Source organism: Orycteropus afer, unplaced genomic scaffold (genome assembly GCF_000298275.1).
Source record: "Orycteropus afer afer isolate SDZICR_OR568_19922 unplaced genomic scaffold, OryAfe1.0 scaffold00010, whole genome shotgun sequence".
NCBI classification, from domain to species: Eukaryota; Metazoa; Chordata; class Mammalia; order Tubulidentata; family Orycteropodidae; genus Orycteropus; species Orycteropus afer.
In genome coordinates this window covers 12,979,792-13,001,488 of record NW_006921597.1, presented here as the reverse complement: position 1 = coordinate 13,001,488, position 21,697 = coordinate 12,979,792, and the positions used below count along the sequence as shown (strand labels likewise).

General features: G+C 42.5%; 2 protein-coding genes across 2 annotated transcripts in view; one reads left to right on the top strand and one right to left on the bottom strand.

Annotated features, from left to right (window-relative positions):
• Positions 1 to 7,167, bottom strand: part of AP4B1 (adaptor related protein complex 4 subunit beta 1) — a 15,609-nt gene extending 8,442 nt beyond the window's left edge. The window contains exons 1-5 of the mRNA XM_007948994.2: positions 7,055 to 7,167; positions 5,008 to 5,232; positions 4,170 to 4,300; positions 3,674 to 3,821; positions 2,221 to 2,717 (exon numbers count right to left, since the gene is read on the bottom strand). Of these exons, the coding sequence (XP_007947185.1) occupies positions 2,221 to 2,717; positions 3,674 to 3,821; positions 4,170 to 4,300; positions 5,008 to 5,232; positions 7,055 to 7,167 (1,114 nt within the window). The remainder of the gene's footprint in view (positions 1 to 2,220; positions 2,718 to 3,673; positions 3,822 to 4,169; positions 4,301 to 5,007; positions 5,233 to 7,054) is intronic.
• Positions 7,168 to 8,052: 885 nt separating this feature from the next.
• On the top strand, positions 8,053 to 20,589 carry DCLRE1B (DNA cross-link repair 1B). Its single transcript, XM_007950335.1, has 4 exons — positions 8,053 to 8,241; positions 8,944 to 9,109; positions 9,573 to 9,755; positions 19,505 to 20,589. Exons 1-4 carry the CDS (start codon positions 8,053 to 8,055, stop codon positions 20,587 to 20,589), a joined length of 1,623 nt encoding a protein of 540 aa, XP_007948526.1.
• The last annotated feature ends 1,108 nt before the right edge of the window (positions 20,590 to 21,697 follow it).

Sequence of the window (21,697 nt, the reverse complement as noted above, 5' to 3'; positions counted from 1 at the left end):
ATCCATGAATTTTTGGTTTTCTTCATTCTTCTTTGCTCTGGATGAGGAGAGACCCATCGTTGCATCTAGATGGCAGCTTGCAAGCTTTTAAGATCCCAGTTGCTACTCACCAAAGCAGGACGTGGAACAATGTTTGGTGTAGTATGCCAATAGAGCTTGATGTCCCCTGCGACTATGGTCCTGAGCCCACAGGTTCAACTACTCAGTCCCTCTGGGTAGCTGGCTATGACCAAGCAGTGACTACCACCTTGCCTCTTGTCAGCTCTACTGTACACCTGGGAATTCAGATCATACACATAAACTTATAGGACAGTTGTCTGCCAACCCTATACATGTTCTTGGGTACACTCCCTACTTCACAGACATACCTGTTAGTTCAGCCTGTCCACTCATCAATCCACCCATATACCCATGTTTGCCTTCACTGACAACGCAGTACTATATGTAGAAAAGGGTTCATCTTTGTAAGCAACACATCTTGATTGCATGTTCGGTCAATTTCAGACTGCAGAAGTCGATAAAAATCTTCAATTTCCTCATCTTTGGCTTTGGTGGTTGGAGCATAAATTTGAATAGTAGAAGTAGTAGCGAGTCTTCCTTGTAGACGTATGAAATTATCCTATCACTGACAGCATTGTACTTCAGGACAGATCTTGAAACATCCTTTCTGATGATGAATGCCATGCCATTCCTCTCCAATTTGTTATTCCTGGCATAGTAGATCATATGGTTGTCTGATTCAAAATGCCCAAAACCCATCCATTTCAGCTCACTAATGCCTAGGATATCAATCTTTATGCATTCCATTTTATTTCTGACAACTTCCAATTTTCCTAGATTCATATCTGTACATTCCATGTTCTGATTAATGGATGTTTGCAGCTGTTTCTCCTCAATTTGAGTTGTGCCATGTCAGCACATGGAGGTCCTAGAAGACTTGCTTTATCCATATTATTAAAGTTGGTTCTACTCTGATGAAGCAGCTCTTTCCCAGTATTATTTTGAGTGCCTTCCGACCCAAGGAGCTCATCTTCCTGCACTGTGTCAGACAGTGTTTCCAAGCTATTCATAAAGTTACCCAGTAATATATCAGACAGTGTTTCTCTGCTATTCATAAGGTTTTCCCTGGCCAATTTTTGAGAAATAGATGGCCTCCTCCTTCTTCTTAGTCTGTCTCAGTCTGTAAGCTGTGTTGAAACCTGTGTACCATGTGCAACTGTGCTTGCGTCTGAAACACCAGTGGTACAGCCTCAAGCCTCACAGCAACGTATAAGCCCCACAGGATGACAAACTGACAGACAAGTTTGTCTCCCTTAGCTGCTGGAAACCTCTGGGCCCTCCCCTTACCTAATTCCTACCTGGAACCTGCCACTTTGTGGTCCTTGGCCACTCCCCCCTTTCCTGGCTCTAGGCGGCTGGGGCGTAGCCTTGCCTCCCTCTCCTTTACCTGGATCCTGCTGCTCCTGAGGTCCCTGGCCTCTCCTGCTCCCTCCCTTTCCTGGCTCTAGGGGGCCACCAGAGCTCCTTACAAATAACGCCAGTTTATTCCAGATATAAGGGTTCCTCTTCCTTCTCTACTTGCAGACCTTCACAGCTTAGCTCCCCAGATGCTTTTGTTTTATGATGCGCTCCAGCCTCAAATTCTAGGCAGAGTAGTAGGAAAATGTCTTTAGATTTAGGATTTATTCTGTATTAGCCTATACACAGCACAATACATAGCCTATAGTTGAAGCTCAATAAATAACTGGTGAATTGGTATCAGGCTTTGAGTTAGGAGGGCTGAGTTCCAGTCCCAGTTCCAGAATTATATGACCTTTGGGCAAATCAATAATCATTTTTGTTTCTGCATTTCTTCATCTGTAAAATGATGTTAAATCTTGTCCTCTTGTCTTGAGTAGCCCACAAGACTGTGGTATAACACAAGAAAGCATTTTGGATAGTAGACCACAAAAGGAAATATAAATTCTAAGTGTTATAGCTTAAATTAATTAAAAATGAAGACAACTGTACTTTATATCCTAGGAATTATGGCAAGCCCAATCTTAACAACAACAAAAACTCCCTCTGTCCATGTCTGTAGTCACTGACCCAAGTCTTGGGTTCAGGGCACCTTGTCTCTGAAGCAAGATTCATTCCCTTTTACTCTCTAGGATTCCTCTGGCCACAGCTCCCTAACTGGTTGGTCTAGGCACTCAAGAAGGAAAAGCAGCAGATACCTACCTATGGCAAAGATGGCAGCCTGTGCAAAGTCAGCAGACACATCAGTGCAGTACCCTCGAAGCTCTTCCAACACCTGCTGCACATTCTCATCGTTTACCAGCTCACACAGCACTTCCACCTTCTGCAGTTTGATGTAGTGGGGCTCCGAGTAGGAGCAAAAAAACTTCTTGTAATGGCTGCTAAAGTGACCTGGCAAACTATGCAAGATCTGGCGTACATGGCAGAGGGCAGCAAAACAGAGCTCGCGGCTCTCTGAAGAACATGCAGCAAGCAAAGGTCCCTTGACCCGTACAAGCACATCCTTTTGTACATGAGGAAAGTTTTTGGCCAAGATCAGAAAGAGTTTGGTGGCCCCCATCACCACACCTGGACTACTACTCTTGAGAAAGTTATCTAATAGATTGAGAATGTCAAACAGCTCCTCCTCACTGCGGGGCTGGTAGCGTAGCAGAAAATTCAATACTTCACCCTGGCCCCACTGGTCCAGTTTTGACATTCTATCCAAAACAGAAAACAAAAACATTGTTTTAGCAACAAAATGAAGACCATCTCCATGCTACTGTCATATCACCAGTTGGCTGTACATCCTAACAAGGGGAGAATTCTTAAAAATAGGCTCCACCATAAATTAATCTTTTTTTGTACTATTTAAAGTTTACATAAAATAGGCTTTAATGTCAAGATAAGCTGATCATACAAATGCACACTCATCTAAGACCAAAGACATGATCAGCATACCTGGATCCAGAGTCTCTACATTTTAAGGCAGCATAAATGGCTTAGTTTTGGGGACAGAATTGCTGTAGAGGAGGGTAGAACCTATCACCACAGCTAATTGTTACAGTTCACTTTATATTCTCTCTCTCAAAAGTTGTTAAAAGACTCTGGGTAGAGTGGGAGAACAAAGTGGAACAAAACACAAAATCATAAAAAAAAAAAAAAGACCAGGTTTGCTGGTCTGATCGAGCCTGGTGAGACCCCTGAGACTATAGGCCTAGCTACCCTTCAGGTTTGGAATTGAACTCACTCCTGTGGCTTCCAGCCAAACAAAAGACAGGCATATGGGTGAACATTTATATCAGGTAGATATACTCCTTGGAGCAATAGATCAATAGTGGGAGAACAGAAGAGCAGTATTTGCATAGGGTGACAGCTGGGGGCTGGGGGTGGGGTGGGAGTGCAGGGGAGGGAAGGACACAGGGAAGAGGTAACTACAGGAAGAAGTAGGAAGAGAGCTGTTACACTGTAGGGAATTGCAGTCAATGTCATGAGACAAAATGTGTATAAACTGCTGTATGGAAAGTGAATTTGTTCTATAAACTTTCACCCAAATTACAATAAAAATTAAAAAAAAAAAAAAAAGTTGTTCAAGACCTCTTCTTAATTCTACATATCAATAAGATCCCACCAGGATGCAGATCCCACAATAAAAAGAGCACTGAGGTATCCGAACCGATTTAAGAGATGATGGGCAATGGGCTTATTGATGACAACGCCCCCTTCATGCTTCAGAATTTCCTCTAGAGACCTCAGGCAGTTCACAACCACAATTGGATCCTGGTCACGCAACAAACTGTATAACTCATTTACCAGGGTACCATCTACAAAAGAGAACAAAGATCTTGGGTGAAGGAAAAACGCTTCAGTATCAAAGCACCAGAGCCAGAGTAATAACTAGGCTTTTACAAAAAGACAAAATGACAAAGGCAATAACAAAGTAGACCACAACAAATCCTCACCTCCAGCCTGATCTATATAACTAATGCGAAGGAACTCAATGGGCCTAGAAGAAAGGACTTCTTTAATCTCAGAAAATGTCAGAGTCATGCATCCTCCTTAAAGACACATGTATTATATTTTCTACCAAAGCTACATAATCTTTTACAAAGTCATATACATTATAGAGACTCAAATGAATACTGATCATGATGGGTTACACTGAAACTTACCCACTTCAGAGTCTCCATGAAGATTATGCATTTTGGCACAGCCAAGGACTGCCACCCTCCTGACATATGAAGCCTTATCCCGTAGACCATTGAGAATAGGCTGTTGGATATATTCCTGCACACCAGGCATCCTAAACAACAAATACTAGAGTAGCCAGTTGCTGAAATACTAGTTTTGACATAAATCAACATGTATTATACTTAACAGAGGATTTAGTGGATGTCTGAATGTGCATCTCTCAGTTTATGAAGAATTAAGAGAAAGGTTCTGTTAAACTCAAAAAGTCATAATTTGCCTTTTCAATTGAAATAATGCTGCAAAGACAGTACCAAACCGAAAAATCCAAACCTGTTGCTGTCAAGTTGATTCTGACTCATAGTGACCATATAGGCCAGAGCAGAATCACCTTGTAGGGTTTCCAAGGCTGGCTGTAATCTTTACGGAAGCAGAATGCCACATCTTTCTCCCACAGAGAACCACAAACCTCTTTGTTAGCAGCCAAGTACTTAACCATTGCACCACCAGGGCTCCTTACAAAAGCAGTACAAAAGATATGTACATAACTGTGTCTAGAAATTTTTGACCAAAACCAAGGACTATTTCACCAAGAGTGAGAATACAAAACTATCACCAAGAGTGAGAATAGAAAACTGCCTTTAACAAAACTATGATATGATTTATTAACCCAAAACAATGGCACAAAATCTGAGTTTAGGGTACAATCATGTTTCCCCAAGTATTAAGGAAATCAAATAAACTGGCCTCATTAAACACTTGGCCCAGGTCCTCCTGAATTAATCAGCCACTGAGGAAGGAGCAGAGGAAGAGGATACTCACCTGAGGCTACACATGCTTCGTAGTGCTAGCCCTCGGACCATCGGGTTGGGGTCCGAGCAGTCTTTGCACAGTGTATTGATGGCAAGGAGAGCCAGATCTGGTTTCAGGGGAGCATATGTACACATGTACAAATAAACCAACTTCTTTTGAACAATATCTACAGTGGCACTGGCCTTCACCATTTCCATGAAAACACTGGACACGTCCAATCCCTGAGTCATATGCCTGAAAACAAGACACATGACAGAAGAAGTAAAATACAAAATCCCCAATCTACCAGAGGAAGTTTTATTTACACATGCCTTGCTTATCTAATCACTCTGTGATCTCTTAGAGGAAAGCAACCAAGCCTAACCTTGTCTATTACATTACACAATACTTTATATCTTGGGCCCACAATAAACATTCTCTTTCTATCATATTCAACAAACACTTATTGAACCACTAGAATATTCCAGTGAAATTGAGCTTTTCTATTCCAGGGATATATGTCTTGAAGGTGGAATGGTCTCAGACTGCTAGGAGCTCAAAGTCTAGTAAAAAGCCAGACAAGACCATCCCTAATTACACAAGATGGTACAGTATTTTAACAAAAGTAATATACAAAGTGCAGGGGGAATCCAGAGGACTGATACTGCAGGAAGTCAACAAAGGTTCACAGAGGAAACAATACTTTGGTTGAATGAGCAGGATCTCACTAGGCAGACGTGATAAGAGAGGTTGTGATTCACGTCATGAGGGATGTAGACAAGAGCAAGAATGGTTTTCTTTTGAGAGTCTATAAGTAAGTGGTTGAATTAGGTTAGATGTTTCTTGGGTGCTGAGATAAGAAGCTTGGACTTTATTCTGTTCATTCACTGGTCTCCTATTAGAATCAGTTGGAATGTTTGTTAAAAATGCAGAAATCTGGGTTCTACCTCACCCTACCAAAAATATTTCTATTCTTCAAAAAGCATCCCAGAAGACTTTCGTGCACACTGTGTGAGAACCACAGCTATAGGCAACAAAGTATTCAGCTTTACATACCAAGAAAATTATTCTGACTGTAATGAGAATGCAAGGTGACCTACTGGTAAGCTACTGCAATCGCCTTGGTAATGAAGGCCTGAACCAGAACAGCAGTGCCAATAAAAAAGAGATCTATGAATCCATACCATGTGATATGAGAAGAACCAACTGTCATCAAAGTTGACTCCCAAGTTTCTTTATGGCTTGGTTGACTTGATGGTGACATTCAAGACAAATATATGCTGAAGAGCATGTTTGGGGAGGAGGGATGGACATAGGAGCTATTTTGGACATATGTTTGATAAGCTAAGAAGCCCTGGTGGCACAGTGGTTTAAATGCCTAGCTGCTAACAGAAAAGTCAGCAGTTCAAACCCACTACTCCACAGGAAAAAGATGTGGCAGTCTGCTTCAATAAAGGTTACAGCCTTGGAAACCCTTTGGGGCAACTGCATTCCATCCAACAGGGTCTCTATGGGTCAGAATTGACTTGATGGTAAAGGGTGTGGTTTTTAGTTTTGATCTGCTATACAGGTGGAAATACCAAGCAGGTAATCGAATATGAGAGTCTGGGAGCTCTGGTGGCGTATTGCCTAAGGCATTTGACTGCTAACCAAAAGGCTGGTGGTTCAAATCCACCAGCCACTCGTAGTAAGGAAGATGGGGCAATCTACTTCCGTAGTGATACTGCCTTGGAAACCCAAGGAGGGGTCGCTATGAGTCGGGATCAACTCTATGGCAGTGAGAGTTGAGTTAGAAGCTAAGAAAGGAGGTCTGGACTACATATATTATGGATCCAAGAGTCCTTCTTATACAGCAAGTGTAATTGTCGAAGGCTGTCATACGAATGAAATCACCCAGGTGAGTAAAAGAAATCCCACAAGGACGCCTGCGATAGCACTCCAGAGAAACAAGATGAAAATCAAATCATAATAAGGCCATGTATGAAAGTTCATTTACTCACTCTATTTGGCCTGTGGTAAAGAACTCTGATGGGGACTGCAGTGGGGAAGCTAGGAGGCTAAGAAAGTCAGGCGATACCTAATCACTCGCTGGATGACATTCCGGTAGCGTAGCCTATCAGCCTGAATATGAGGATTACACAAAGCCTTCTTCAACTCTTTCACCACGTCCTCCGAGCCAAGGTACGGCATCTTCTCGAACACTCACGGAATAGCTCCCACAGTTCCTACCTAGGTAACTCGTGCTCCTTCCAGTCCTTGATGTGGGAACCTGCGTAAAGAAAACGTCCGCTCAGAAGACTAAAGCTGTGAGTCAGCTCCGGCCTTGGCTACCCCAAGGCCCGAACCTGGTCCTCGGCACTTAACCCTGTGTTCTCCCCAGAAAGCCCCACTTCAGGCTCTTCAATCCCTTCCCCCGACCTCCAAGCTAGGTCGCTCCGCCCATAGTCCTCTGCCACCACCAAGACCTCTCGGCCCTCCGCCCGATTTCCAAACCCATGGACAAATGCCTGCAGACCCCTCCCACCTCAATTCCAGCCTCTCTTGCGCCTCCGCGTGGTTGTCGTCACCGTAGGCCCAATCAGGCTTTCTCCGGAAGTTCCGCCTCTTTGCCAAGAAACTACACAGAACAGCTGCCATTCAACTTCTCCCAGCGAGCGCCGAGCTGAGCCTAGATCCTGACCTTAGGGTGCCCTTCCCCCAACCTTTCACCTCAAGGCGCAGCCGCGCGGCTCCATCGGGGGGGGGGGGAATCGGAAATCGGTTATTTCTGCCTGTCTCCGCCCAGGAGCGCGCGCTTTGAGTGCCGGGGTTGTAACCTTGTTCCCGCGCAGTTGGGAGTGGCGGTCTGTCGACTGTCTTCCGCGACTTGGGATCCCACCCTAACCCTTCAGGGGCACGGCTGCTTCCTTTTTTCTATCCTCTAGTAAATTCTTCCTCCACTGGTCTGGCTTTCCCTTAGGATCCCTAGCTCTGTTCCTGCCCCAGGATGACTTTTTTCTGGGCGGCGTTGTGGAAGCCTCACACAAGAGCCCTGTCCCCATAAGACCCCACTGGTAATTCTCCAACCCCGTCATCATGAACGGGGTCCTGATACCCCATACGCCCATCGCTGTGGACTTTTGGAGCCTGCGCCGGGCAGGTTCCGCGCAACTTTTCTTCTTGTCCCATTTACACTCGGACCACACCGTGGGCTTGTCTAGCACCTGGGCCCGGCCCCTGTACTGCTCCCCAATCACTGCCCACCTCTTGCATCGGCGCCTACAGGTATGAGTGGCTGGAATCAGTCTCCAAAGAGCTGGGCCAGGCATCTGGGGGGGACTCCGATCTCAAGGGCTGAGACCTTAGAGGGAGGGAATATGTGTCACAGCCTTGGAGCCTAACCGAGTAGGGACAAAACTCATTGCCATCGAGTCAATTAAAACTCATAGCCACCGTTTTAGGACAGAGTAGTTGCCCCATTGGGTTTCCGTTTCCAAGGCTGTGAATCTTAGGGAAGCAGACTGTCTCATCTTCCCCAGAGCGTCTGATGGGTTGAAACCATCAGCCTTTTGGTTAGCAGCCAAATGCCTTAACCACCACACAACCAGAGCTCCTTAAGAATCCAACTAGTGTGCTGGTTAAATGTGCAGATTCTTCATGCAGCTCTTCTCCAGGACACCCTGTCTGATTCAGTAGATATGGTTGGTGCAGGTCTTAGAAATCTGGCTGTAATTTTAAAAATCAAGTAAAATTAGGAAAGCTTGGGAATCACTAACTACACTGTTTTCTGAACTCTTGTACAAAGGGTAGGGTGGAAAGAGGGAAGAGGAAGGACTTATTGCTTGAGGTCCCCCATTATAGCCTCTACTCCAGGGATTCTCAAGATTTGGTCAGCTTTCCCTGATTTGGGAAAGGGATAGTCCCTGATCCAGGGAAGTGTGAAGGAGGAGAGTCTGTGGTCACTGGGATTACCAGCTGTTTCCTCAGGTATCTAAGCAGTGGATCCGAGCCCTGGAGGTTGGTGAGAGCCACGTACTGCCTCTAGATGAAATTGGGCGAGAGACCATGACTGTAACCCTCATGGATGCCAATCACTGCCCTGGCTCTGTCATGTTTCTCTTTGAAGGATACTTTGGAACCATCCTCTACACAGGTGGGTCTTGAGGGGTCCCTCCCACCTTCCCACTACTTTTCTTGAGCAGTCTTAACTCACAATAGAAGCAAGAGATCATCTAGCTTCATCTAAGAACAGTGATTCTTTCTCAATCAATTTCCCACTTGTATACTTAAAAAATGAAAGAGGAATGAGGAAATTTCCATAAAGAAGATATACACAAAGAAGTCCACTGCCTAACCAGGTGATAGTTTTTCCACAGGCCAGTAAACAGATGCCCATCTGTTGTTGAGGTTGGGCGAAGCTTGTCTTCTGTTCTTTTGACTTTTACCTCTGTGGTAACACAGTGACTACCGACTCTCTTCTCTAATACTTCCTTGATCAGGGACTATTCCTTTCCCATATCCTGAGACTGTTCCTGACCAAATCCTGAGACTCTGTAGGGCAGAAGCTATTATAGGGATTCCCAAGCAATCCTCTACCCCTCTTTATATTCTTCCAGGTGATTTTCGATATACACCGTCCATGCTAAAGGAGCCAGCACTGAGATTGGGGAAGCAGATCCATACGCTGTACCTAGATAACACCAATTGCAACCCAGCCCTAGTTCTTCCTTCCCAACAAGAAGCTACCCGCCAGATTATCGAGCTCATTCGAAAGTACCCAGAACATAACATAAAAATTGGTGAGTGGTTCCTTTTCCTTTTTCTCACCCATTGCCAGTGAATCTAGCTTCTTTGAAGCTTCTACCTCTTTCAAGTCTTTGCATAGATCTCACCTCCTCCATGAAGCCTACCCTGACCACCTTATGTAAAGCCACCTGCCTATCATCACCACCTCCACATTCCTAACTCCTGATCCAGTTCTACTTTCTCTTTTTTCACAGCACTCATCACCTTCCAATATACTCTATCTAGTTTTTTAAATGCATTGCTGCACATACACATTTCCCCTATGACACACACAGCTGTAAATTCCTTGAGAATATGGATGAAGGTGAGAAAGAACTTTTATGTTTATGTTATTGAGAAGCAGCAGCCAGTGAGACAGGAGCACAGGAAGTGAAGGAGAGAATGGTGGGACTAGACCAAAGACTACTTGTAAGCCATTTTGAACTTGATTCAATTAAAACCATTGCTTTTAGTTCAAAGAGCTGTTGAGGGTTTTAAGAAGAAGAGGGACATGATTGCACTTATCGCCTTACAATATATTACATCATTTATTTATTTACTGTATTCTGTTTTTATTGTTTTTCTCCCTTTGCTAGAATGTAAGCTCCATGATGGGGCTCTTTGTTTTATTTATGGATATATCCCAAATGCCTAGATTAATGCCTGACAGAGGCATTCACAATACTTGTTATATAAATGAATTACATATATTAGAACATAGGATTTAAACGTGTGTTGTGCTTTAAATTAGATACTTTGAAAAAACAGCAGCATGCCTGTTATTGTTATTCTACAAAGGTACAAAACATTTTTCATACTCTACTTTTGGAGCTGTCTTTTGAGGTAGTTTATGAAACTCAATTTTTTTATTTAAAAAATATAGTAGATTTAGTTCTAAATTATTTTTTGCTGTTTCTAAAATTATCACAAGTCAAGAGGAAAAAGATTTGTCATCATTATGAATATTTTAAGAGGCTATGCCCCAACTCTGAAAGGAGTTTCAAAGTGGGGTTAAAAAAAAGCATTGAAAATTGTATAGCCTTTCAGGATGACTACAGATTGATTAAGAAATAGCCCCTACTCTCAGGATTGCTTGAATGCTTATCAGTCATTGAGGAGAAATACCAGTCCTATGAGTAGACTAATCAATGTCACTGAACAGTACCTGTAGACATTGTTCAGTGGGTATATGATCTGCTGTGTATATTTTTGCCAGAAATAAATATTTAAAAAGAAAGAAATATCAGTCTTAAGTAGTCTTAGGCTTTTCAATGAAGAATTTACACAGTCAGAGCACAGCAGTGCTGTAGTAGGGGCTTAATTAATTTTGAAAATATTTAATAAGCCTCTACTATATGTCAGATCTCTGGTGGTGTAGTGCCTAAGGCATTTGACTGCTAACCAGAAGCCTGGTCGTTCAAATCCACCAGCCATTCCTCAGAAGGAAGATTGGGCAACCTACTTCCATAATGATACCACCTCAGAAACCCAAGGAGGAGTCACTGTGAATCGGATCCGACTCGATGGCAGTGAGTTTGATTTTTAGTTATGTGTCAGATCAGTCAATTTCAGACTGCAGAAGGTGGTAAAAATCTTTCATTTCTTCATCTTTGCAGTTAGTAGTTGGTGCATAAATTTGAATGATAGTCAAATTAATTAGAGTTTATTGTAGGTGTATGGATATTACCCTATCACTGACGACGTTTTACTTCAGGAAATATCTTGAAGTGTTTTTTTGATGATGAATGTAACAACATTCCTCTTCAATTTGTTATTCCCAGCATACTAGACTATATGATTGTCAGATTTTAAATGGCCCATACCAGTTCATTTTAGCTCACTAATATCTAGGACATTAGACAGATTAAGACAGACTAGGAAGAAAGACCTGGAGTAGAAGAAGCTCCCATCCTAGGCATTAATGAGCTGAAATTGGCTGACTTTGGCTATTTTGAATCAGACAGTCATATGATCTACTGTGCCGGGACTGACAAATTGAAGAGGAATGATGTTGCATTCATCATCACAAAGAATGTTTCAAAAAGTATCCTGAAGTACAGTGCTGTCAGTGATAGGCCATCCATTTCTCAAAGAATTGGCCAGTGAAAACCTTATGGATAACAGGAAAATGGTGTCTGACATATTACTAGAAAACTTTATGAGTAGTCCTGAAACATTGATATAATGCCAGAAAATGAGCCTCTTGGGTCAAAAGGCACTCAAAATATGACTGGGGAAGAGCTGACTCCTCAAAGTAGAGTCGACCTTAATGACATGGATAGAGTAAAGCTTTTGGGACCTCTGTTTGCTCATGTGGCATGCCTCAAAATGGGAAGAAACAGCTGCAAACCTCCATTAATAATCAGAATGTGGAATATAAAAAGTATGAATGTAGGAAAATTGGAAGTTGTCAAAAATGAAGTGGAATACACGCAAAAAAAAATAATATCCTAGGCACTATACCACCAGAGCTCCCATCCTAGGCATTAATGAGCTGAAGTGGGCTGGCTTTGGCCATTTTGAATCAGACAGTCATATGATCTACTACTATGCCGGGACTAACAAATTGAAGAGGAATGATGTCACATTCATCATCACAAAGAATGTTTCAAAAGGTATCCTGAAGTACAGTGCTGTCAGTGGTAGGATAATAGCTATATGCATACAGGCAAGGCCAGTTAATGCTACTATTATTCAAATTTACACACCAGCCACCAAAGCCAAAAACAAGGAAATTGAAGATTTTTACCAACTTCTGCATTATGAAATTGATCAAACGTGCCATAAAGATGTAGTAATCATTACTGGTGATTGGAATGTGAAAGTTGGAAACAAAGAATAATCATCAGTACTTGGAAAATATGGCCTTGGTGATAGAAATGACACCAGAGATCACATGATAGAATTTTGCAAGACCAACATCTTATTCATCATAAATAGCTTTTTTCAACAACATAAACAGCAGCTGTACACATGGACTTTGCCAGATGGAATACACAGGGATCAGATTGACTACATCTATGTAAAGAGGTGATGGAGAAACTCAATGTCTTCAGCCAAAACAAGACCAGGGCCTGACTTGGAACAGACAATCAATTGCTCATATGCAAGTTCAAGTTGAAGCTGAAGACAATTAAAAGTCCACGAGAGCAAAATATGACCTTGATTATATCACACCTACATTTAGAGATCATCTCAAGAATAGATTTGATGCATTGGATACTAGTGACCGAAGACCAGATGAGTTGTGGGATGACATCAAGGACATCATACATGAAGAAAGAAAAAAGTTGTTAAACAGATTGTAAAGATGAAAATAGATGTCAGAAGAGACTCTGAAACTTGCTCTTGAACATAGAGTAGCTAAAGTGAATGGAAGAAATAATTAAGTAAAAGAACATATTTCAAAGAGTGGTTCAAGAAGACAAAGTAAAATATTAGTGAAATGTGCAAGGACCTGGAGTTAGAAAACCAAAAGGGAAGAATACACTTGGCATATCTCAAGAACTGAGTGAAAAATTCAAGTCTTGAGTTGCAATATTGAAGGATTCTATGGGCAAAATATTGAACAAAATAGGAAGCATCAAGAGAAAGTGAGAGGAATATACAGTCACTGTACCAAAAAGAATTGGTCAACATTTAGCTATTTCAGGAGGCAATATATGATCAAGAACTGATAGCACTGAAGGAAGAAGTCCAAGCTGCACTGGAGGTATTGGGAGAAAACAAGGCTCCAGGACTTGATGAATACCTGTTGAGGTGTTTCAACAAACAGATGCAATGTTGGCGTTGCTCACTCATCTGTGTCAAGACGTTTGGAAGTGAGCCTAATATCACACACAAAATTCTGCTGAAGATAATTCTAAAATGATTGCAGCAGTGCATCAACAAGGAATCGCCAGAAATTCCAGCTGGATTCGGAAGAGTATGTGGAATGATATCATTGCTGATGTCAGATGGCTCTTGGCTGAAGCAGAGAAACCATGGATTTCATTTTACTTGGATCCATAGTTAATGCCCATGGATGCAGCAGTCAAGAAATCAAACAACATACTACATTAGGCAAATTACTGCAAAAGATCTCTTGAAAGTGTTATAAAGCATGAAAAACCACATAACATGGAGAACATTATGCTGAGTGAAATAAGTCAATCACAGAAGGACAATATTATATTAGTTCACTATTGTGAAAGGTCAAGGAAAAGTTTATATATGGAAGGAAACTTTCTTTGTTGGTTATCAGGGGAGAGGAGGGAAAATTGCTAGATAAGTAAGAGACAAGTATTGACTTGGGTGAAGGGAAAGGCAATACACCAGATTGAATAACCGATACAATAACACTAAGGAAAAGGCACAGAGAGGTACACAAGAGGTACAGAACATACAACAAACACTTTTACATATACAATACTGCATTATCAGTGATAACAAACAATCTATGGGTAAATAGATGGGTAGACAGGCTGAATGATAAAGTTTGTCTAGGCAAAGGGAATAATGTATCCATGACCATGTATAAGGCTGGCAGATGATATTTCTACATATGTATTTGTATGTGTTCTAAGAATGTCAATATAACTAGAACTAGCGGGGCAAAGTTATGATAACTTCTTAGGCACAATCAGCCACCCTAATGGAGCAAGTTGTTGGACCTGTGGACTCGGGACCATGGTCATGGGGGACATCAAGCTCAAAGGGCATAACGTACTACACAAAGGCATTCTACATCCTGCTTTGGTAAGTAGCGACTGGGGTCTTAAAAGCTTGCAAGCGGCCATCTAGATGCAACAATTGGTCTCTCCTCATCCAGAGCAAAGAAGAATGAAGAAAACCAAAGACATGGAAACAATTAGTCCAAAGCACTAGTGGACCATGCGAACCTCAGCCTATAAGACCATGAGACCAGAAGAACTAGATGGTGCCTGGCTACCACTGTCAAACACTTGGAAAGGGATCAGTGCAGGAGATCCTAGATAGAGTGGAAGAACAATGTGGAACAAAACTCAAAATCATAAAAGAGATCAGGTTTACTGGTCTGATAGAGTCTGGTGAGACCCCTGAAAGTATGGCCCCTAGTTAACCTTCAGGCCTGGAATTTAACTCACTCCTGTGGCTTCCAGCCAGACAATAGAATAGGCATATAGGGTGAACATTTACACCAGGTAGGTGCACTCCTTAGAACAGTCAATCATGGGAGAACCGAAGGATAGTATTTGCACAGGGAAATGGCTCGGGGCAGGAATGCATAGGAAAGAAGGACATAGGGAAGAAGTAACTACAGGGAGGAAGTGGGAAGAGGGCTGTTACATTGTGGGGATTGTAGTCAGTGTCATGAAGCAAAATGTGTATGAACTGCTGTATGGAAAATGAATTTGCTCTGTAAATTTTCACCCAAATCACAATAAAAATTGAAAAAAAAAACCCAGCAAGTGTTATAAAGCGATGATGATTAAGGTTCAACTGATCTAGCCATGGTATTTTCACCTTCCTCATATTAATGTGAAAGCTGGACAATGAATACAAAAGATTGAAAAATGATTGATGCATTTGAATTATGGTGTTGGCGAAGAATATTAAATATTCCTTGGACTGCCAGAAGACAAATCTGTCTTGGAACAAGTATAGCCAGAATGGTTCTTAGAAACAAGCATGGCAAGACTTCATCTGATGTACTTTGGACATATTTTCAGTAGGGACCGGTCCCTGGAGAAGGACATCATGCTTGGTAAAGTAAAGCGTTAGTGAAAAAGAGGAAGACCGTCAAGGAAATTGATTGGCACCATGGCTGCAACAGTGGGCTCAGACATAGCAAGACTGTGAGGATGGCACATGACTGGGCAGTATTTCATTCTGTTGTACATGAGTCGGAACTGACTCAACAGTACTTAACAACAGCAACAATATGCCAAGTATTCTGATGGGCTCTGAGGATAGAAAGATCAATAAAAATATGGTCTCTGACTTTGCGGGCTTACAATGTAAAGGACGTAAAAGGGGAGGAGGAGGATGGTGGAAATAAGGAAAGAGAAAAGAAAATCAGTTTTACATTTGTGCCCAAAGATGAGATTCTGAACTATGGTCAGGAATAAGCTATGTATAAAAGAAACAAAAATTATTTTCAGGAGTACACAATCTGCTTGTGGACTTGAAACAGACCTTCAGAAAAGGTCTGAAAATAACTATTAAACAACATCCGTTTCTTCCATTACCAAAAGCATTACCCAAATTTAGGTTTTCATTTCTTTCTATGTAAATATTGCGCCTTCTAACTTCTGCTTCCAGATTCTTATTCAAACCATTGAGTAACACTGCTGCTGCATTATCTTTTCTCTAAAGGCCTGCTCTGATCATGTTCTTCCTAGGAGCAGGAGTCTTTCTTTTCTCTTGTAACCTACAGACTTTTTGTTCTTTCACCCAGAATCCTCCTTTATCTGGCCCAGGCTAAGGTTTTTGGCCTAGTACTTCATTTTTCTTTATGCTCTTTCATATACTACCCTGTAGTCCAGTCCAAGTAGAATAATCACCATTCCACAAATATACCAGCGCTTCCCTGCTTTGTAATTTTGCTCATACTGGGCCCTTCTATTGTATTGGACAACTGTTTATCTCCTGCACCTCAAACAGGGTATCTACCCCACTTGATATCTACCCCAGCTATACCACAGATACCTCAGACATAACACATCCAGAACTGAAGTCATCATCCTATCTTTTGACCTATTCTTTGTCCTGAGTTCTGAGTCTCCATCAGTGACACTCTTCACCTCCATCAGCCCAATCTTCTTAGGTAGAAATCTTGGAGGCATTCTTACTGTTCTTTTCCTTTGTATCTATTTAATCATTCAATATTGCCCATTTTGCCTCCTAAATAATTCTTGAATCCACTCCCTTTTTCTATACCTATTGTTATATTTAGCTGCTGTCGAATCAGCCCCCAACTCACGGCAACCCCACACACAACGGAACAAAACACAGCCCAGTCCTATGCCTTTCCCATGATTGGTGGTGAGTCAGACTGTTGTGATCTATAGGGTGTGCATTGGCTCATTTTATGATGGTTCAGTGGTAGAATTTGCACCTTCCATGAGGAGACCTGGGTTTCATTCCCAGCCAATGTACTTTATGCACAGCACCACCTATCCCTTGTGGAGGCTTGTATGTTACAATGATACTGAACAGATTTTAACAGAGCTTCCAGACTAAAATGAACTAGGAAGAAGGGCCTAGTGATCTAGCTCTGGAAATATATCCCTATTAAACAAACAAACAAAACAAAACAAAGAATCTGCTTGCCACCGCATTAATTCAAACCCCCATACAATTTCCTAGGCTGCAATCTTTATGGACACAAACTACCACATCTTTCTCCCATGGAGCAGCTGGTGGGTTCAAACCACTGTCATTTTGATTTTTTTGTTAGCAGTTAAGCACTTAACCACTGTGCCACTTGGGCTCCTCTGTCCCTCAACCAAACCAAACCAAACCAAACCCACTGCCATGAGTCAGTTCCAACTCAAGTTTACCCTCTTGCTATGACAGCCTTTGTACTGGTCTTTCTACCTCTAGCTTTTTTTTTTTTCTTCTAAATATTGTGTTTTAGGTGAAAGTTTACACAGCAAATTAGGTTCCCATTTAACAATTTTTATACAAATTGTTCCATGATATTGGGTACATTTTTCACAATCTGTCAACATTCCATTCTATTATTCCAGTCATTATTTCCATTCTATTTGTTCTGTTTCTGTTAATCCACTTTCCCTGGCCTGCCTTAGTTTCTCATCTTTGTTTTTTTAGGGTAAATGTTGACCATTTAGCATTATTTTTTGAAGCACAGTACTCATGGTGATGATGTTTATTTTATAAGCCAATCTATTACTTAGATTAAAGGTGACCACTGGGAATGGCTTCAGTTCCAGTAGCTGTGTTCTCTTTATGTCAGACTTCCACAGAACCACTATATGACTTACCCAAAGTGCAGTTCTGACCAGGCCGTTTTCCTGCTTCATACCTTCAGTAACTCTGCTCCACTTAAGACCAAGTTCCTTAGCAGGGCAAACAAGGCCCTCTGTTATGGTCCTTGCTTACCTCTCCAGTGCCATTTCTCACCAGTCCCTTCTTTGTACTTTAATAACCCCAAAGTGACCCTCTTAAAATGTTCACCACCCTACTGAGTGAAATAAGTCAATCACAGAAGGACAAATACTGTATTCGTTCATTATTGTAAAAAGGCAAGGAAAGGTTTATATATGGAAGGAAATTTTCTTTGTTGGTTACCAGGGGTGTGAGGGGAAAGGGAGGAACACTGCAAAAATAAATAAATAAAAACAAAATGTTCACCAGCCCATTCCCTTGCCAGGTTAACTCTGACCCGTTCTTCCAGGCAGCTCAGTCAGGGTTCTCACCGCCTGGTAGTCCCAGGCCACTCCTCACATGCAAGATGCTACTTCTCGTGTTCATCAGTGGGTGGGTGGCTGGACCACAGCTTGTTGGGAAGAGAGTAGCGATGGACGTCTACCGCATTCTGAAACCCCAGAGTGGCTGCCTCATGAGTGGCCTCCTTCTGCAGTCCCTCGGGGCAGAAGAGCAAAGCTGTGGAGTTGCTAGCCTTTCTGGTGTCTCTGGGCAAACGATGTCTTTGGAAAGGATGTGTTTGATGTTTACATACACAGCTTGAAAAACCAGAAGATGGAAGGCTAATGTATATTGGGAATCTGGTCTAAAAAGCATTTGGTGTAAAGTGTTTTCCTTATTCTATAGGTGCGATCAGACTTGCTTTTCTACCATACATTTTTGCACAACATAATAATATATTTGGAAGTCTGCTCATGTAGATCTTATTTTTATGACATCATAGGAAGCTTTACAGTGATCACTCCAATGCTGCCTCACTTTGTTACAAAAGGCTGTCATTTGGTATCATGAGACCATGACAGACACTTACAGAGCCATTACTTAAAATGTTGTGCTTTCAGAAATGAGTACAATGCTTTACCAGAGTGATGTGAAGATTCCAGACAGCACCTAAATGTTTACTGCATTTTATGCTAAAACAAAATAATTATTAGTTAATCCAGTGCTCTTTCCAAACTCTGAAGACTTTAACCATCTAATGAGTTATGACAAACCATTCACTTTTGATGTGGAGTGATTTCCCCTCTCCCTCCCCATCACTGGTAAACACTAGTAAGCATTAGTCTCTCTGTGTGTGTGTATTCTTGTCTTCTTTTAAAAGTGGGATCATACAATATTTATCCTTATGTGATTGACTTATTTCACTCAGCATTCTGTCCTCCAGATCCATCCATGTTACAATATATTTCGCAGACTCATCATTGTTCTTTACAGTGTGTTTTATGGACTCCAGTGTATGAATGTATCACATTTTGCTTATCCATTTATCTGTTGAAGGGCGCTTAAAATTACTTCCATTTTTTTATGATTGTGAATAATCCTGCAGTAAACATAGGTGTGGCAGATTATACTCTTTGAGGACTGGGACTTTTTTTTTTTTTTTTTGTCTTCACACTGCCTAACACTTGGTAGATGCTTTTCTCTGCTGAACTAAATGAATGAGTGGATTCTGCATGCTGCCCCCACCATTCTTATATATCACAGCTCAAATGCCACTGCCTCCCTGATATACACCCTGACTGCCCGTGAGTTTTGTGCATTTTTGTTAAACATTGGTTGATTTATTAGGATTCCCCAATAGTTTCATTCTCTTCCTCCTCTCACTTCCTCTAATCCTTTTAACAAAACTTAGGACTCTACAGCCTGGGAAAGGAGTCCCTGCTGGAGCAGCTGGCCCTGGAGTTTCGGACATGGGTGGTGTTGAGTCCTCGACGCCTGGAGTTGGTGCAGCTGCTGGGTCTGGCAGATGTGTTCTCAGTGGAGGAGAATGCTGGCCGCATCCATGCCGTGGACCACACAGAGATCTGCTATTCCACCATGCTGCACTGGAACCGTACCCACCCTACCATTGCTATCCTTCCCACAAGCCGGAAGATCCACCGCTCCCACCCTGATATCCACATCATCCCTTACTCTGACCATTCTTCCTACTCTGAGCTTCGTGCCTTTGTGGCAGCACTGAAGCCTTTCCAGGTGATGCCCATTGTCAGTAAACAGCCTTGTAGGCACTACTTTCAGGACAGCCTGAGCCCCAGGCTCTCTATGCCCCTAATTCCAGATTCTGTGCAGCAATACATGAGTTCTTCCTCTAGAAAACAGAGCTCCCTCTGGCTGCTAGAAAGGAGGCTAAAGAAGCCAAGAACCCAGGGTGTTGTGTTTGAATCCCTTGAGGAAAATGCTGATCAATGTCAGCCTGACAGGGACTCAAAGACGATGAAGAAAGAGAACCTTTGTCCCAGGCTTAGGGACCTTGAGAAGCAGCCCTCCTTCTGTGCATTGCAAATCAAGAAGCAGTTGTTGCCAGACCACTACAGCAAAGAATGGGGTGGGGTCGTCCCTATCTCTGAGTCTCAGGGGATGGTAACTGTGGTGACTGCTCCTTTTGGCTTGTCAGTGCAGTTAAAGTCTACAGATGAGGAGTTTATCTCTCCAAAAACTAAAGATACTTGTTTAGGGCCCTACTTGATTCTCAGTGGAGACAATCATGGCCCAGCAACCACAAAGAACCAGAGCACTTGGATGGCTCCCTTGTCTCCCAGCAGCAGGGCTGCCCCTTTTCTGACTACTGAGTTAAGGGGCCTGGCACTAAAGTACCTCCTGACTCCAGTAAACTTTTTCCAGGCAGAGTTCTCTTCCAGGAGCTTTGACCAGCAAGTGGAAAAATACCATAGAACCCTTGCTGAAGTACAGAGAGTACAGAATGATAACCTTGTTTGATCTACCACAGCAGTTTTGAAGATAGTAACTGATGGTACTTTTTGTTTTGGGCCTTACCTTTTCATCTTCACAGGATCCCTAAGGGCTCACCCTGCAACAGGACTTCCCAGTCCCTATGAAATCCTTACTTTTGTAGTTGAATATGTTTGAAAAGCACTTTTCATTATAACCCCTTCACAGTATACATGAGTTCCTTAGAGGTTAACTTCATTTAACCCAGTATTTCTCAGACTCTTTTGAACATGTAGCCCTCTTATGTGGGTGCAGAACAGACACGGAGTCTGAATCAAAAAAGAGCAGAATGTTTCCCATTATTATTTTATGTGTCATGTCTCCTCCTTTGTGTCCCTTTCTCTCTCTTCCCAGATTAAAGTCCTTAGGTGGGTCTGTTAAGTTACGAACCACAGTGCTGGACAGGCAATGTGATTTGGTAAAGTGGCGGCCCAGGCAGTGTGTTCCAGTCCTGAATGTCACTGACCCCATCCAAATGACTTCCTGTTACAGCCTCTCAGAGGGAACAGAAGGCATTAAGAGGCCTTCTTGGATCAGTGGTGAAAAATTCCACCTCTGATTCCTTCATGAGGGACTGCAGTTACTGTCGCTGGGCACCCATCGAAGCACAGCCAGCTAGGGGGTTGGGTACCCCTCACCAAGACAGTACCTGCAGCCCAGCTAAACAAAAAAGCTCCTAGCTGCCTGGAGTCCCTGACAGTTTGGCTGAAGTAAAGTTACAGAAGATGAAATGTGCTGCCAGATGTTCCTCTGATTGTTAACATAGCTGGGATGTTTGCTGTTCCCCCCACCCCTTGGGTAGAGTTGGGAGCTGGAGCACACAGCCTGTTTGTTTTAGTATCCAGGGAAGAGACCAAGATGCCAGCTGGCTGGAAGGGGTAGGAGTGTGCAGTTATGCCCTGTCCTGCTTATGACCTGACAAAATGCCAAACCCATAAGCAGGCCAGCAGATACCACGGCCGTGAGGGAATGGGCTCTGACAGAAGGCACAGGCTTATGAAGCTAGACACATGAATAGAACTACAGAATGGAGCCTCAAACCTTTAAAATCAAGAAGCCTCCATTTCTTTGGCAGGGGGTGGGGTGGGTGACTGGT